The sequence below is a fragment of the Nanorana parkeri genome, unplaced genomic scaffold, assembly GCF_000935625.1.
Source record: "Nanorana parkeri isolate BGI_ZX_2015 unplaced genomic scaffold, ASM93562v1 scaffold676, whole genome shotgun sequence".
Taxonomy (NCBI): Eukaryota; Metazoa; Chordata; class Amphibia; order Anura; family Dicroglossidae; genus Nanorana; species Nanorana parkeri.
In genome coordinates this window covers 588,319-606,954 of record NW_017306944.1, presented here as the reverse complement: position 1 = coordinate 606,954, position 18,636 = coordinate 588,319, and the positions used below count along the sequence as shown (strand labels likewise).

The following is an 18,636-nucleotide window of genomic DNA, read 5'->3' as shown; positions in this document are numbered from 1 at the left end:
GATATTAGCCGTACCAGCCTGAAGTGAATAGCCGAACAGTGTTCGGCTCACTTCACTTCAGGTCGGTCATTCACTCGGCTGCCTACGGCAGCTTAGTGAATAGAACCTTATATGATCTTTGCTTTAACCTGTATTTAAAAATCAGTTTTATGTATTTACATACCTTTTTACATTTTTTTCCACTGTTTATTGTATGAAATGAAAAACAAATATTAATATAAAGCTTGGCCGTGTGTTTATGCTTGTAATTTATTGTGCTATTTTTGCTATTATTTTGTTCTCTTTGCTGTATTTTAGCAGCCTGTAACCTTACTTTAATTTATGTCATTATCTTGTACATAATATCAGTAGAAGCATCTTATCTAAGAATACTTTCAGCTGTCACAAGCATGAGAATGTTAATGAATAATATTTACAGTGTCAGCTGTTAATTGAAATAGCTAATTATGGGACTCTAGGAATGGCTTAAGTTACCTCTTATGTATCTGACACCTATGAGACATAGTTGATATAGTAGGTGAAAAATGAATAGTATGGTTTTAGCAAGACATACTACAGTAAAGTTACAGTCAAAATACACATTAATGATTTGCCATAGTCGTAGGACTAAGATTTACTACAACCTTTGCTGTAATGTCATTTTAAAACTAGCTTTTTGCATTCGAGCTATCGAGGTAAAGATCTCACGGAAAACTATTGTCGGAATCCCAAAGGAGAAGAAGGAGGGCCTTGGTGCTTTACTCAAAACCCACAAATTCGCCATGAAGTGTGTGATATTCCTTTGTGCTCACAAGGTAGAATTTATTTAATATACTTACTATATTGCATTAAACAAATGTCATGAAATAGAGTAGTATATGGTCTGTACATGTGAAAAATGTCTATTCTTAACACTTTTTTTGTCGTTCAAAATTATACCAGCCCTAAATCATTAAGGCAAAGATGATTTGGCTTAACAATTAACAATTAGCCAGACGAAAATGGCTAAACAATTAGCCAGACGAAAATGGCTGTGAAAATCTGACATAGGATTAGTTAGCCTCATTGCACACAATTGCTCATTACACCCTGCTGAAAATCAAGGCTGTAGACTAGTAAATCTGACTTGCATTTGACGGCAAAATAGAACTATAAATTGAGTCTCATAATTCTCACTTTTCCCTCTAAAGCTGGCCACACATTAACAATCTAACTGTGCAATTTACTAAATTAGGTATAACGTTATCAAAACCTTACCCAGTTATTAAACGTTTAATTAAATCTGCACAGATTACAGTGTGGACCACATATGAAATAATTTTTATTCAGTAAAATTTTCTCTTTTGGGTATAAGATATGCACAGTTTTGTGCTACACAGCTGAAACTTAAGGTTGCCACACACCTTACGATTATCGTACGATAATCTTATGCAATCGACTTTTCGTCCGATAATCGCAAGGTGTGTGGGCAGTGTACAACCACAAATACTGTACAAGCGTACAACGTTTGACTTTCAAGCATGTTTGAAAACTTTGGCCGATCGTACGATTATTGCAAGGTTAGTAGCGTTTCCGTACTTCAAAAATTGTACGATCTACACTGCTCATGCGCAAACGAAAATACGTGCGGTTGACTACCGCAATTCGTCCAAGTGCTTTTCTTTAATTACGGCTAATTGAACCTTGCGATAATCGGGGCATTATGGAGCCGCCGTACGACAATCGTACGACGGTTCGATCATCGGACGAAAAGTGTCGTCCGATAATCGTAAGGTGTGTGGCCATCTTTAGACTAAGAATAATCAGATTGTAACAAATATGGTCAAATTTACAAAGTACTGATAAAAAATAAAAATTGCAATCTTATTTAAATCCTTTCCTTTACACCAGTATTGTTTATGTTATCTCTTCTTTGCAACTCTTATCTTTAGATATTGAGGTGTTTTTTTTTTAAAGTCATATGTTATGTTATATGTACATGTTTGCTGGAATTAGCCATCACCTGATGGTTGTCATGTTCTTCGACAAAAGGAACAGCATGATAGACAGGCAACTAGCAACTTCATAAGAAAGGTAATAATGGCAGCCTGCATATATCTCTCATGCACTGGTGGAACTACCACGGTCACAGCGGTCGCAATTGCAACCGGGCCCTGCCATTCCGCCACTTGGGGGGGGGCAGCGAGGAAGAAGAGGGCCCCCCGAGATAGTGCCGCTCCTTCCCTGCCGGCGGAGGCCCCTTTAAACGGCCGCCGCAGCGGCGATCCGACCTGTCATTTCTCTCCTCCCCGGCCGCTCTGTAGCTGCAGTGACCGGGGAGGAGAAAAGCCTGTTCAGCTGCCTCTCTGATGCCCGATTTAGTAGTCGGGCTCCTCGGCAGCGATGTGCAGCTTCCTCCGCCCACTCCAGCTGCTATGGGCAGGGAGGAAGCTGCACCACCACTATTGGCTGACAGAAGGAGAGCGGCGCGGGTCCTGAGAACAGGAAGAAGACTGGGCCACCATGCTGACTGGAGGCTTCACAGGAACAGGAGACATGGCTGCTTCCCCACCCCGTACCAGGAGAAGAAGAAGGCAGAACATCAGATGATCTATATCTACTGTAAGTCTCTGTACTGTGTATCCCCCTCTGTACTGTGCGTCCCCCTCTGTACTGTGCAATCCCCTGTACTGTGCATCCACCCTGTACTGTGCATCTCCCCCTGTACTGTGCATCTCCCCCTGTACTGTGCATCTCCCCTCTATACTCTGCGTCCCACCCCTGTACTGTGCGTCATACCCCTGTACTGTGCGTCCCACCTCTCTACTGTGCGTCCCACCTCTCTACTGTGCGTCTCACCCTTGTACTCTGCGTCCCACCCCTGTCCTCTGCGTCCCATCCTTGTTCTCTGTATACAACCTTTTTCATTATTGGTGTAAGTGGGGGAGGGGCCTCACATTTGAATTTTGCCTAAGGCCTCACAAAGTCTAGAGCCGCCTCTGTCCCACAGAATGTGCTGCAGGCACATTCTGCTGTGTGAGGACACTCTCCACTTAGCCCCGCCCCCTGGCCGCGGAGACGAGGAAGAGGGCCCTGCAGGAGACGGAAGGTAAGTCTGGAGTGGGAGGGGGGATGCTGGTGTAGTGGGATTCTGTAGTGCTGACTTCTATTATAATGTATTGCTGGGACTTGTAGTCCCGGATAGCTGGTGGTATTCTACATTACTGTATGATGATTATACAGTAATGCAGAATATATCCAACTATGTAGGACTACAAGTCCCAGCAATACATGATAGTGTGTGTGGGGGATGCTGGTGGTGTTCTGCATAGCTTACTTTGATTATAATGTATTGCTGGGATTTGTAGTCCCGCATAGCTGGTGGTATTCTGCATTCCTGTATGTTGATTATACAGCAATGCAGAATAGCTCCAACTATGTAGGACTACAAGTCCCAGCAATCCATTTTATTATTAAGTAGGGATGCACCAGTGCCAATACTGGGCATTTTCGCGAATACTCGTGAAAATGCCCCGATACTAAACACAGATACCGGTGTTCTGTCGAGAACGCCTACGTAGTCGAATTTGGCGACCTCAGCATCTGCGCTTGCGCACAGACCAGTATTATCGAGGAAACCGGGATTTATTCACAAAGTATCTTGTTTAAATCGTTAATTGTGACTGTTAATAATATTCCATCCGTCATTCACTGCCACCCGTCATTCACTGCAACCCATCATTCACTGCCACCCATCATTTCCTGCCATGGACAGTATAATATTAACGGTCACAATTAACAATTACAAACAAATACTTTGTAAATAAATGCCGGTTTTCTCGGTAATCCCGTTTGTACGCAAGCGCAGATACTGGGTCAGCGTTCTCGACAGAACACTGCACTAAAATTTTAAACAAGCGGCTGCCTGAGGTCCCGCGCTTGCTGGGGAGCTCGGCAGCTTTCCTGTTAACATGCGGTGCCATGGCGGTTGGGGATGGGGGGCCCGTCATGGTTTCTTGCACCGGGGCCCTGAAGGTTCTAGTTACGCCTCTGCTCTCATGACAGGGTTTTCTTTAAAATATTGCCTGCGTCCCATTAGGAAGATATCCCTCCACTTCCTGTCCTGCAGACACAATGGAAAGTGAGAAGAAATCTATCCAAAGTTAAGGCAATCCTCTACCATTGGGACACTACCCCTATATTCCTGTTCTGGTGAAACTCAAAGACTTGGATTAGTCCCTTTGATAATGGTCACCAGGAGAAATAGAGAATTATTCTGCCCAGTGATGACACAGGCAGCAATAAAAACACAACAGTTGTTATACACTAAAGGTGCCCATACACCTTACAACCATCGCAAGACTTTTGTCTTGCGATGGTCGTATGCTTATTGAAAGCTCGTACGATCTGCCCACCTTGGACGGGCAGATCGTACTTGCGATCATCGAAAGCCCGCCCCGCTGAGGGGCGGGCTTCCGATGACCGCAATGCAGAACGGGCCGGTGTGCGTGCGCACACCGGCCCGTTCCACAGCTATCGAACGAGCAGGCTAGAAACCCGCCGACAATCAAACGATTCTTTGCGGGTTTTCGAGCATGCTGGTTCGACAAAAGACGTGCGACCATACAGTAGAAACAGTCGCACACCTTCCATACACTGTACGATTCTCGTACGATCGCGGGATTTCCAGCGATTCTCGTACGAGACTCGTACAGTGTATGGGCACCTTTACACATTCTATCAAAAAATAGCAATAGATACACTTTAACGGCTTGCCAATGCCAATAAGTTTAAACTGTGCTGTTCAAAATGTTGTAATTACCCTTTAATTGGTTAATGTTCTTTTGCTCAATGTGCCTTTGGTGTGTTTAAAACATATTTTAGAAATGCTAAATAATTAATAATAATAAGTCTTTAACATCAATGTACAGTATGAATCATGTATTATTGGAATTTGCATTCTAGCAAATAAACATATCCTTTGTATTTACTCAAGAAACACTAAATTATGGAAAGAAAACATAGAGCATAAAGAAAACAAAAGGAAGACTGGCTTCACAACATTCTAGCATCAGCATTTTTATTTTATAACCATTGTATTCTATGGTTTGGCAGTTTTACTTTCTAAATCCAAACCAGGTGGCCCTGGAGAAACACAATAGTTGCAGACACACGCTTTTGAATGTCTTACCAAATCCAAACAAATGTGTTCCAAATTTTTTAACATATATTGCAAGGCTATAGTCCGGTCATGCTGACTGGTGAAATTTTTGACTGACTGGTGAGACACCGCCAAATTTTTCAAGCCCTGGTTATACACATAATTTTTTGGGCATTTAGTGGAAATACTCTCTGTATAGGAGAACAATTTATGTTTTTCTAAAAAAAGTTTTGAATTTGCAATGTCTCCTAACATTATTCTTTTTTCAAAAAGTTTACATAATTTGTTTTGCTTTAAGGAGATTCCAAATCTAAAAGTTATTTTGTTTACCCAAAGATAAAAAAAACTGTTGACCATACGTATTTCTGTTTAATCATATTAACTTGTAAAACATGTCCATAAAAGCTGTGCTTGGTTCATTGAGCAAATGATTAGAGATGAGGGAATCTGCCCAGATTTAATTTGTTGAAATTTCTACAAACCCTGTTTGAAGTGTTGCAAACCCAAAATTAGTGTTGAATACCACTAAAGTCAATGGCAGTTTTTGTTTTTTCATTTTTAGGACTAAAAGGCAAACTACTGTCAAAAAATATATAAAAGCATGGGAAGGTGGGCACTGCCAAGGTGACCATAAAGCAGGAGATTTTTTTGGCTTCAGGAGCACCATTGAAAATACTCAAATCCTTTAAATAACATACTTGAGAGAACACTTTAAAGCTGTATGGTGTGTTACAGAACAATACAATTTTCATGGACAGCTTCAGCAACAGCATACGCTGGCAGTGCATATTTGACTATGGAATTGATTTTTTTCTTTTACAATTAGCTTGTCTTGCATACAGCAGCCATACCCCATTCTAATTCATTTTAGTTTAAAAAGAGGCTTTCTTCAGGTAGTTTTGACAATCACACATGCTTTTTCATGAAGCGGTAATAGGCCAACTTTGACCAACCAGTAGAAATTGGTTCTCTAAGGCTGTCCCTGTTCTCACCGATGCCAAAGTGTTCATCCATGTCCCCTCCTCCCACTCCATACACCCTCATCCAAAGACCAATAAAGCTCCGTGGCTGCAGAATAACAGCCAGGGTTTTGATCTTTAAACTGATGTTTAACCATTCTTGATATTAGCTGACTGTCTATAAATACAGTATACTGTATGTAAAGTAGCCCCCATTCCAAACCCACTCCCGTGATGGACTGCAATCTAACATTAAGTTTTCAATTTGTATTTAAATTATAGTCTGTCATGGGAGAAAGCTTGGAGCGGTGGCTACTTTACAACACACACAGGGACCATGGGGAACATAAGTAGCCACCTTCCAGATGAAAGAACAGTGTTAACACAAATTCAGAGATGATTTGAGGGTCTACACAAATAAGCTACATTGTTGTTAATAGTTAAGGTGCTTGAATGCATTTTTAAGATTTAACTCCTGAGTTTAGTGTCACTTTAATGAGTCAAAGTCAAGTTTCAGCAGTATGATTTGATTGCCTCTGTTGTGAAATTTGAAAGTATATTTCTGCACAATAGCTGCAGCCAGAGTTAAATGAGGGCTTGTTTTAAAGTGTTTGCACTGCTTGTTCAGTATATGTAAACACTTAAGTGTGCATAATTTGGACACAGGTTAAACATTTTCTGTTAGACCCACAGGCTACATAGGCCTTTCTAATTGCAGGATTGCTTGATTCAAAGGCCCTAAAACCTGCTGTAGCATATAGACCGATTAATATATGTTGGTTCTGCTCCATTGGTTTTGGTGCTCCATTGTTTATCAGCGGTGCTCCACTGTTTAGTAGTAAGAATACACCAATCTTTTACCATGTGTTGCTAGTTACTAGGAAGGAAATACAAAAGGAGTAGAAATGGCCCCATGCTAATCAATGAGTAATGGATTTCTCAGAACATCACTGCAATGTTTTCAGCTTGCTGTATCTAATTTAGTGTGGAAATTAAATAAATTAAATTAAGATCTTAAATGCAAAACATAACAAGGTATGATGTAAGAATAACTCCTATAGGAACTGTAGACAGCAGTACTAAAGTAACAAGTCTTTTTTGGCGAGAGTGAACGTCAAAATAATATTTCATGCCGTTATTGGGATTTCAAGAGGACATTACAAAATTTGATAAATGTTGGTTAAAGGAGAACTATGGGGTCAGGGCTTTTCCCCATAGTTCGCCTTAGGGTGACGGGAGGACACAAACTAGCATCCTCCCGTCACCCTAAGCTCAGTATACCGCGAGCTACAGTATACTGAGACACTGCACGCGGAGCGGATCCCAACATCGATGTCGAGATCCACCCAGCTGCGTGAGTAACAGCTGGCTTTGCCTATCTAGAGGCAGAGCCAGCTGTACCCACCCCCTCCCTGTCCGTTCCGCCAGTCAGCCAGTCCATTCGTTCCGCCAGTCCGCCAGGGAATCCATCCCCTCCCCTGTCACAGCAGAGAGCCGTGACAGGATCGAGAAGTGAGCGAACACCGGCATGTGTTCACTCACCTCCCGATCTACTGAGCTGACCTGTGACAGTCTCATTGTCACAGGTCGGCTAGAACTATGAGGTGAGTGAAAAGCACTCACCTCATAGTTCTCCTTTAAGTAGTAGTTCATATCCTACTGTTTGGCATATCAAATCAATTTTGTTCTACTTAACTCTTCACAGCCAATGTGATTTCAGTGGTTATATGTTTTAACAATACACTCAATAGTCTGAAAATTGTAGCCTACAGCAGAATTCCACTGCCTAATGCTAAGCCATTTATTTCAATTAAAGTACACCTCTCATTACACCTAAACATTATGCTAAACTGGTTTCTGGAACAATGAAGGCACACATGTGGCATACCATGGAAGGAATTTCCAGTGACGCAATTTTGGCACCAAAATGACTTGTCAAATAAGGTGAGGATGAGTGTTAAGCATAGGTCATAGATGAGGAAGGGTATGGGTGCTTGCATTGATACGTAATGTTTCAACAGTCTCCTTGTCTAAATGTTTGGTTCTGGGGTTCTGATTTGAAGTGTACCAATGTACTGATCTTCTCACATTTCAAGAGAGCACCAAATTTATGTCTGCTCTTGTAAGCAAATTTCACCATTTCAAAACCATATTGATAGACACTGGCTCCTGCCCCCTTCTGTTGCCCAGTGAATTTAGCTATCACAGTTATAATCTATGAAGGTAAGGAAGGCAGGAGGGGTTAGAAAAGCACTTGGTTGCTACACAGTGTTGGGGTTTGTATACTAGAACTCCACAAATTTTGGTGCTCGTGAGAGTGTGAGGAAGGCATGTGGGGGCATATAGACATCTTTAAACATTTTTTACAATGGCAAGTGTGATTAAATTGTTTGTCTCAAAACCTGTAACAGTCATGCCAGTTTTTAGTTCAGAGCCCAGACATGCATTTATTTAACATTTTATATTAACTTAACCACACATTTGTGTTCTCTGCTAAAATATACACTGCAATTTATTTTCAGTGGAATGTGTGACGTGCAATGGGGAACATTACAGAGGAGTGATGGATTACACAGAGACAGGAAAAGAATGTCAGCGATGGGATTTGCAGAGGCCACATAAGCACAAATTTCGTCCCGAGCGGTAAGTACTGCCCAAAAAAACATTTCATTATAAAAATTTAGAATGGGCTATACCCTGATCTACGAGAAATTCAACTGAATTGAGTTTAAAGTCGCCTTATTTTAAACCAACTAAGGATTGAATTGTAAACAGAAGTTAAATAACCTGCTTATGTAAACTTCCTGGAATGTGTCTGTTAATTGGATAGATGGGTTGTTGATCCATGATTGGGTTTATGTGCTTCTGTTCAGAAAAGTTTAAAGGGACTGAGAGGTTGAAAACTGCTCCAGGGTTAAATACATTGATGCTCAATAATGGGGTTTACCCTGCTTACATGTCTGGTGGGACTGTAATATTGTCCATTAGGGTTGAACAGAGTGGTTTTGGCAAAACTGATTTCGCCACAAAATTAAAAATTTCATCAAGCTGGAACCAAGCTGACATGATAGTATTAGTATACAGCAGCATTTAACATTTAGATTTAAACAACTTAGATTAGAATGTCTGCCTGATAATAATTACATGTGGTCATTTGCATTCAAATACTCACAAATGCTGCAAAGTACTGTTACCTTAGGGAAAAGGGAACGACTGAACATTCGGACTCAAAGATTTTACAACCTTCCCGGAAATCTATGAATACAATTCTAGATACATCATTCATGTTGCACTACTTATCACTACGAATGTTCAGACTGGTTGCATTTTTTTAAAAGAAGTTAGAATTGTGTGGGTTAGTGTTGTAAAATGTAAACATTTGTAAATACAATGTACTTTCTCCTACTGTACTTGCTATTTGTTTTGCTAATGAGGAAACCAATATTGTTTTCTATTAGTCATGACTAATTGTAGAGCATTTTGGTAAACAACATTGTGATTTCCAGTCATAGATTAATCCTTTATTTAAGAATATAATCTGGTATGACATTAAGCATACACAGATGTCATTTTCTCTTCGTCCTAATGTCCATCATTGCACCTGGGGGATTGAATTTCATATCAATGCTGAATTCAATATTGACTAATTTAAACTGATCAGGAAATGTATCAGGCACATAAACATCAATATAGTCACATTTAAAATGGTAGGAAAATTGATGTAGTGTTCTTGTTTCATAGTATTATCAAATTAGGTACACTGTTCAGAAAAGATGATACATCTAAATTATATAACAAACTATGTAAATAAATATGCATGCATAAAAAGATTGCAAGCTACAGGGTTGCTTTACTAAAGAAGTAGAATGTTCACTTAACTCAGTAAACGTTTTTTTGCAAATACCCAATCATTTGCGTGGGAGCTGAAAAGAATATAGAACAATATAATTCGTGGTTGAAGTTAATATAAATAAAGTGACATTAAACTCAGGAGGTAAATCTTAAAAATAAATTCAGGTACCTTAACTACTTGCTGTCCAGAGAAATGTCTTACTATTTGCACACACATGATAAAATCTGTAATTTTGGCTAGAAAGCAGCTTCAAACCTCAAATGATACATTTTCTGCAATTTTTTATGTTGCACGTTATTTGCGCAAATGTTTATCAAACCAGTATTTTTAGGATAAAATACACCAAAATGAAACCTAAAGCACAGAAACAGAATATAATGCCCAATTGTTTTGCAAAATATAAAAGATGGGTTGACGTTGGATAAATAGATACAAACACGTCAAGCCTTAAAATTGTGTTGGCCTGCAAAGCCGCAAAAAACTACACTTCACAAAGTTTCCCATAGAGGTCACTTTAAAAGTGTTTCGTGTAGAGGTCACTGTGTTTAGTGTTAACAGTGATTAATGGCACTAGAATTATTGCTCTCACTCTGACATTCACGGCAATATGTAACACATGTAGCGCAATTTTTGCACGTAGGCGCACAGACGCATGTTTGCATATGTATGTGCATGCACTTGGGGGGCAGGGGACTTTAAAAAAAAATTTGTATTTAAAAAACATTTTTTATATGTTTTATTTTTTTAAACACTTTTTATTTATTTTTTTACACTTTTAACTTTATTGCTATCACATAGGGTCTAACAAGCCCGGTATGTAGTAGCAAATAGGATGTGACTGGTCCTCTTTATAGAGACATATTTTCTTTCCGACCCCTAATGTCACCTAGGGACCCCAAATAAGCTAATAAAGCAGAGATCTGCTTCCCCAGCTTCTTCTCCTGACTCTAAGAGCCTAAGAATGTAAATAGTGACACCGGAAGTGATGTAATACACAACACTTCCTGGTCCAGTGATCGGAGGACATATCAGCAGCTAGAAGCTTGCTGATCTCTCCCCAATCAATGTGGAGAGACCTGCCGTGCCGGTCCCGGGCCCACATGGGGGGACAGTGGAGCCCAGGGTAGCCGGCCGCAGTGTGGGGGAGAACACATTCTGCCAATCGGTACAAGGTGTGTTCTTTTTATAACCACTTCACTTGGTATAACCCACCTGAAATGGTTAACTATTAACAAAAATGTATCTTATATGTGTATCACTCAGTTGTAGATCCTCAAATCATCTCTGAATTCCTGCTGACACTATCCTTCCTTCTGGAGGTTGAGTACTTTTGTTCCCCACAGTCCCTGTGTGTGTTGTAAAGTAGCCACCATTCCCTCGCTCACTCCTGTGATGGACTATAATCTTCTGTTTAGTTTACTAATTTGTATTGAGATTTTAGTTTATCACAGGAGCAAGCTTAGAGTGGTGGCTGCTTTACAAAACACAGGGACCATGGGGAACAAAATTAGCCACCCTCCAGGAGGAAGGAAAGTGTCAGCATTAATTCAGAGATTATTTGAGGACCTACAGCCGAGTGATAGAGAAATAAGCTAGATTTTTGCTATTAGTTAGAGTACTTGAAGGCATTTTTAAGATTTAACTCCTGAGTTTAGTGTCACTTTAACTGGTGAACATTCTACTCCTTTATAAATCAACCACTATGTCCATACAGAATGCTGCAAATGGTATGGTTTAAACCACATTGAATCTTATTGCACAGGTTTTCTGCCTACCCAAAATTATAAATACATAGGGGTTGATTTACAAAAGGCAATTAGGCCGTTCACTTTGCAAAGAAATATGCACATTGCAAGGGAATTTTCCCATAGCTTAGTGAATGAGGTAAAATCTCATGTGACTTTTATAATCCAATCACATGCAAGCATTTTTTTAGAATTTTCCTTGCACATGATAGGGTATTCTTTGCAAAATGAACTTTCACCGCACTCACTAAACTAATGGAAAATTTGGTTGCAAAGCGAACAGCACATTTGCCTTTATTAAAATTAACTGCAATATATCTTAAATTTAATTCTATAATTCTTCACTTACAGTTGAAATTTCTGACAACACATGCAGTTACTGATGGGAGTAGAAAGCCCTCTTATGACATATAAAATGAGGGCTATGAACAGGGCATATGTTGGTAGAATTGTAAGTGTCTTTCTCTGCCAACATATTCCTTTTAATATAGTTAAATAAAACCTTGGTTGATTGTTTACTAGTTTTTTAATACCCTAAATCTTGAATCTTGTGGCAAATTACTACATAGTGTAATAAGGATAATTTCATATAAAAAGTAACTTTGTTCATTTTTCCTGACACTCCCAGTGGAGGCAATACAGGGTAATCCTAGGATGCCTAGAAAGTAGTCTGGCCTTGACATATGGGACAGTATAAAACAACATTGTAAAACAAGTCAAGTTATTTAATCACGTGTAGTTAAAAGTTTAGGAATTTTCATAGGAAGGTACTTCCCATATGAATCATTTTTGGTTCATGGTTACCTTTTATACAGGTTCATTATTCAGTGGGACAGATACATTTTTATAACCTGGGAGAACTCATAACTCTCTTCTTTAGACTCCCTTTCAGCAAAGAATTTAGCAATATACTTATATCTGCTAGCAGATTAAAAGCTCAGGAATCTTAAATTGGATTTCTCTGCATAAAACTGACATCTGATATTAAACAGTGATGGCTTACACACAAGACATGGATCATGGTACAACGATGGACCTTTTATACTTTTACAGTGAACATTGATTTATGTGGAGCATAATTTTGTATCCTGCCTAATTGAAAAAACATGTTTCCAGAAGCAAAGCCTGCACTTTAGTATGCTGACATATTGATGAATAATACAAATGCATATTGAGAATAAAGTAAACTTGATTGCTGCTTAGTGTAAGACTGACTTAGTATGAAGAAAATAAACACATAAATGGCAGGTTAAGTGGGGGAATTTTTTTTAGTGGCTTTTTATTGAGATCAATAGATTAGTGTTTTCTGTTTTTTCACCTTGCTACAGATGTCTGACAGGGACATATAGCAGGAATATAGATATGATTTTGGGAAATCTGTCCCTGTCAGGATAAAGTCCATAAACCCATCACACTTGAGACCGCTATTCCAAAATAATAAAAGTGGGTGTTGTAGAGGTCGACGGATGGCAACCGTACTAATCACAAGTAGAAATATAGACAGCGGCACTCCAATAGCAAAATCAAATACATCTATTTATTGACGCATGGGCAGCATTATGTGATACACTCAATGCAATGTTTAGGGGTCTCACAGGATCCCCTTCATCAGGCAGGCACTTGTTCTTTCCCGGCAGCAGTGAAAAAAATCACATAAATGTACGCCCACCCGCCAGGAAGCGGGTGGGCCTGTGCTTTTACGATGGGCGGATGGCAAGGGGTTAATTGTCAAATCCTGCGGGACTGCAGGAAATCAACTGCTGATCTAGAGTACCCTGTCTGCTTCAAGAATGCATTGAGCTCTATTCTAGAGCACTGTTTTCTCAATGCCTTGGCAACAACTACCAGTCCAACAGAGATTTGGAGAACAATTACATATAAGGGTCTATTCATGAAGCTGCCGAAGGATCTAGCCGTAGCTTCGGCCGATCCTTCAGCTAGCTTCGGCCCCAGGACCCCTTCGGTTGAGTAGAACCGAAGGGGTGCTGTACGGGCTATTCACTATAGCCCGTACAGCTCCCGAACATGGCCGAGCGGCTCAGTCTGCCAAACGCATATGCATCGGCTCGGCTGAGCCGCGCTGAAAGCCGAAGCTGGCCGAGCAGCCGACCATTGGCTGGCCGACAGCCTGCTTCTGACAGCTGGGCGGAGTCAGCCGTGATATTACGTCTGGCTCCGGCCACTTGCAGAGAGATCAGTGTCCCTGGTTACCAGCTAACCAGGGACACTGATCTCCAAACAGCTAACTCTCCCTGACGCCCCGGGAGTCTCTTGCTCCCGGCAGCCAAGGAGAGAAACACTGCTGTTTCTTTTTTTTCTTTATCCTGACACGGAGCGATGTCAGAATAGAAAAAAAAACTAGCATTGTACCCGCCCTCTGCTGCAGTTCTCCATCAGGTCCATCAGCAGAGGGTGGGTACAATACTAGTTTACTATTGGCTATTGCAAATTGAAATAGCCAATAGTAATGTAGCAATGCATTTCAATGGGAAATATTTTGTTTTTCTATTCTAACATCGCTCCGTGTCAGAATAATGAATCAGAATAAAGAAAAAAAAAGAACAGCAGTGTTTCTCTCCTGGGCAGCCGGGAGCGGGAGGCTCCCAGAGCGCCCGGGAGAGTTTTTTTTTCTCGTTTTTTTGACGGCAGCAGAGCCGCCGGACAATAGGAAACTATTGGGCGGAGCTAGCTGTCACTGCTAGCTCCGCACAATCGTTTTCTATTTACTTTTTTAAAAACTTTTTAACTCTTTTTTTGTTCTGCTCGTTCCCTCTGTTTTGTCAAACCCACTCATGCTAGCATTAAATATTATGGCACTGATAGATTTTCATAAATACTTTGCAATAAAGAAACTGTAGAGCACTTCTGTGTCGTTTCTATGGATATATACCTTAACTTTCTCATCAAACAAGCTGAGACAAACAAAAATAACAGACATTGTATGAATAAATTGGTTATATGAATCATCTGAATGTTGGTTTGTAGAGGATTAAAGCAAGGACCTGATAGGATGATATGGACAATTCCACAGTCTGCTTATGCCCTAGCTTCCTTAAATATTTCCATATGAGTATGTCTTAACAACTGCAGCTATACTACAGAATTCATGGCCAACGGCTGCAAGCTCAACAAAAATTAAACTGAAAACTATGCTTGCAACATCTATTTTTAGCAATAGCTCAGCTTCGCCTCTTCAAAGTCAGTTGTGTTAACAATATTTAAAGCAGATGACTACTTTAGGCCCTTTGGTAAAAAAAAAATATATGAATTAGTTGGCAGTTACATGAACCACAAAAAAACCTTATTATCTTTTTATGTTTTACATTATCTCAGGACAACATTATTTTCATTTATTCCCTCAGGTTTAATCCTCAGTTTCCCTGCTCTCAAAACGATGTAATGAGTCTGTGCTTTACAGGCACTGTGCTAGATACACCTTTAGGCTAATCTGCAGCTGCAAATATTTTTTTATGGCATCTAGCTTATTTAAAAAAAATCATACAATAAAATAATATAGAACCTAATCCTCTGCAATCATCTCATAATACCATGGTTGTTTTTATTAAGATATTGCTAAATATTTGCTTCTACCATAAAGTGCAGCTGCAAGCCCTAAAGACCGTGTTTCTGTCATGATCTGTAGTGAGTGTTTGTGATACTAAATTATTTTATTTTATTATATCTACATTAAACATTGGATAGCATTTTTATGAGATACGTTATCTGCCTATATAAGTCCATACACGTAAGTTCCATGTGGCATTCTGCCTCTCCACTCTTATAGGCAGTGTACTTAAAGGTTTTCTAATTAAAATGTATTTAAAGTTTTCTCTGTGCAAATAGGTTGCTAAAACCACGATTCTTGTTCTGCTGACAACTGACAAATTTCCCATCTCTAGCGGTCCCAGCAATAATGATCACCAGAATAAAAAGAGAGAGGGTGAATCTTTTCAGTTGGGGTACCGACAAAAAAAAGGCACCAGCTATCTAAAAGAAAAAGCTAAGTTTTGGCATTAGATACACTTTAAAATGTATTAGTAGGAACCCTAAGGGGTAAATAATAATAGCAATAATTATTTTTTATTTCAAATAACTTTGAAGCTGTACATTACATATTTTATTATTAGAGTTCACAGATCATATTTAGGAAATTCCTCTCTTTCTGTCTGCATTCCATCTAGGATTTTGTGATTTAATGAAAAGCATTTCAGCATACATGTATATACATATACTTTTTGATATATGACGAATAGCAACCAGCGAATTGCTTCCTTCCCCAAACTCATCAGAACAACTGATGTTTTCTGAAGTTATGCTGGTTTATGGATCTGTTAAATCATTTTAGGTATTTATGAGTTAATGAAAATACGACAGCCTCTGAACTGCAGGTGGTTCTAATTATACAGGAATTTACATATACATGATAACCTAATAAAACCTTTTTACTAATCGGGTTCCAAGAACTGCAGATTCATCTATGTATTTATCTTTCAATTTTCTGATGGCAGAAAGTGTAAGTATAATAAAAGTAAGTTTGTAAAGGGAAATGTTTAAAAGAGTTGTTTTGCTTGCATCTTAAGGTTTGGTTAAAGTCTTGGTAAGCATTTCCTAAATTAGCAGAGATTGATTAAAGATGAACTCTTTACACTGTTTATGACATTTTTAGATTCCTAATAACACAGGGTTACATTTTGCAATGTACTCCTGTAATCAAAAATACACCATAAGCTCAGGATTCACTATAAGATAATGTGGGTGTGGCTAAACCATGCCCTTTGAAGAGATTCTGAAACAATTGTTGGGATCCTCCCCACCCATTGACAAACAGCTCCTTGTAGGAACTGCTGCACTTTCATGAACACCTGTGCATGCATAGTAGCTCTTTCCCCACAGCTCTGTCCCCGCTTCCATCTTCCATCCCCACCTCTCCTCCGCACTGATGTCTGCGGCTTCGTAGCAATCACTGACTCAGCTTTCGCATGTCTTACCTCACTGTGCCACCTTCCGCTAAGCGTGGCATCATGTTGCTGTGGAAACAGACCCATGGGACAGTGTATACGCTCTGGTCCGAAAGCAGGTGTGCTTGCATTGGCCACACCAAGGCTTGTACGTTTGAATGAAGGGAGGGGATGGGTTACAAACCTTGTTACTGCCCCCTGTGAAGATTCAAACTAGGTGCAGGGCTGTTGGTGGCTCTTCACTGATTACTGAAATATGGATATCTCTTATGTGCAGTGGCTTTGGAAGCAGGGAATGCTATTGGCAGGATAAAGGTAATAAGTACATTTATTATACTGTATGTCATGATTCTCCTTTAAAACATTAATATTATCATTCTTTTTTTGTTGAATGCACATGTGCTGCATCTTGTCATTATGAAAGTGAATATTGACCATAAACAACTTTTTTTTTATTGTGCTTCATAAATTCCAACTCAGTACTATAAGCTGATACAATGTCATTTTTTATTCTGGTACTTTAATTTTTGATTACAACGCTTTTCACTAGAAACAAGATGATGGAAAAGAATGAATAACCTTAGGCCTTTTAATGCTCGAGAAACAAGCAGAACATCACAAACCTCATTACCAGTTAAAAGGATGGGGTTTCCTTCTGTTATCATCAGCTCCCCTAATGAGTTGGAATACCATGCTGTGCTCATGAAATCCACACCTAATTGGGTGTTTTAAAAATGAAAGGTGATCTGGCTCTGTCAGTCTGCTTGGATGACACATGATGTTTTCTTTTTTCTCTAACTGCATTTTCTAGATATCCTAGCAAGGGACTGAATGATAATTACTGCCGCAACCCTGATGGCAAAGCTAGACCATGGTGTCACACACTTGACCCTCTCACCCCCTGGGAGTTCTGTGCAATTAAGCCCTGTGGTGAGTGGTAACCAAATATATGCCTTCTAAGTTCACTTTTTCTTTATTAGCATGCCAAACTTCAAATAAATTAAATGCTGAAAACATTTGCTTTGACTACTACATTTCAAGCATGCCAACTAATTAATTTGCTAGGTAAACACCATATCCTTGCTAATGAATAATAGCTGTCATTTACAGTATGTAATCACTTGTTAGTCCACTGAAAACTACATTATTATTTTAGAGTGAGTGCCAATGGTTTCCGTCATTTCAAGCTTTTCATAATATTTGGAAATGTTGGCAGGGAAATCCCCAGAGATCTCAGCTCTGTCCCCCTATTGATGTCTGATTCAGACCATATAATTAGCAACATGTTCTTCCGATTCAAGCACAGACTATCCATCTGGGAGACAAGTAACCACTTCAGTTGTTATGTGGTCTAAGTGAGAGTGCAGTGAGAATTTCAGGGCAGATTTTGCTACCATGGTCCCAGTATGTTTCAAGAAATGTAATCATTTTCCAGTATCCCTGCTAAATTGGGTAACAGTTCTAGGGGGGTTTAGGGTTGTGTATACAAGATTCAACCTTTGGGAGGAGCTTCAGTCATAAACTTGCATGTTTCAGCCCACTGATCATAAAAGTTTCAGGCAGGAGGGAGCACAATCAGACACAACCAGACACTTCTGGTGCTGATGGATGAAACAATTGACTTTCATGTTTGTCCAATCCATCTATCCTGCTTCGTATCTGGCAACTAGGGGTTTCTTTTCACATGAAGAAAAAGGAAAGATTGCACAGTATCTATTAAAATGTTTTTCCTTTATTCCAAATTAGCACAGGAAACAAGATAAAGCTGTAAAGCTTGTATCCTGTGCTAATTTGGAATAAAGGAAAGAAGTTGTATTGTGAACACATTGAGGCTGATTTACTAAAGAAGTTGAAAATCTTCACTCAATAAACCAAGTGAAAATTCACTTAAATTATCCACTCATAGGAAAAGCAAAGTCCTGATTATTAATTTAATCTGTACATGATTGGATAATTGAAGCGGACATTCACACAGTTTATTTAGTGAATATTTTCACCTAAT

At 39.5% G+C, this 18,636-nt stretch overlaps 1 protein-coding gene across 1 annotated transcript in view; it reads left to right on the top strand.

The window, feature by feature from the left end:
• Positions 1-18,636, top strand: part of HGF (hepatocyte growth factor) — a 96,465-nt gene that overhangs the window by 33,884 nt on the left and 43,945 nt on the right. Inside the window, exons 5-7 of the mRNA XM_018563566.1 lie at positions 652-794; positions 8,601-8,721; positions 17,446-17,564. Coding sequence (XP_018419068.1) covers positions 652-794; positions 8,601-8,721; positions 17,446-17,564 — 383 coding nt within the window. The remainder of the gene's footprint in view (positions 1-651; positions 795-8,600; positions 8,722-17,445; positions 17,565-18,636) is intronic.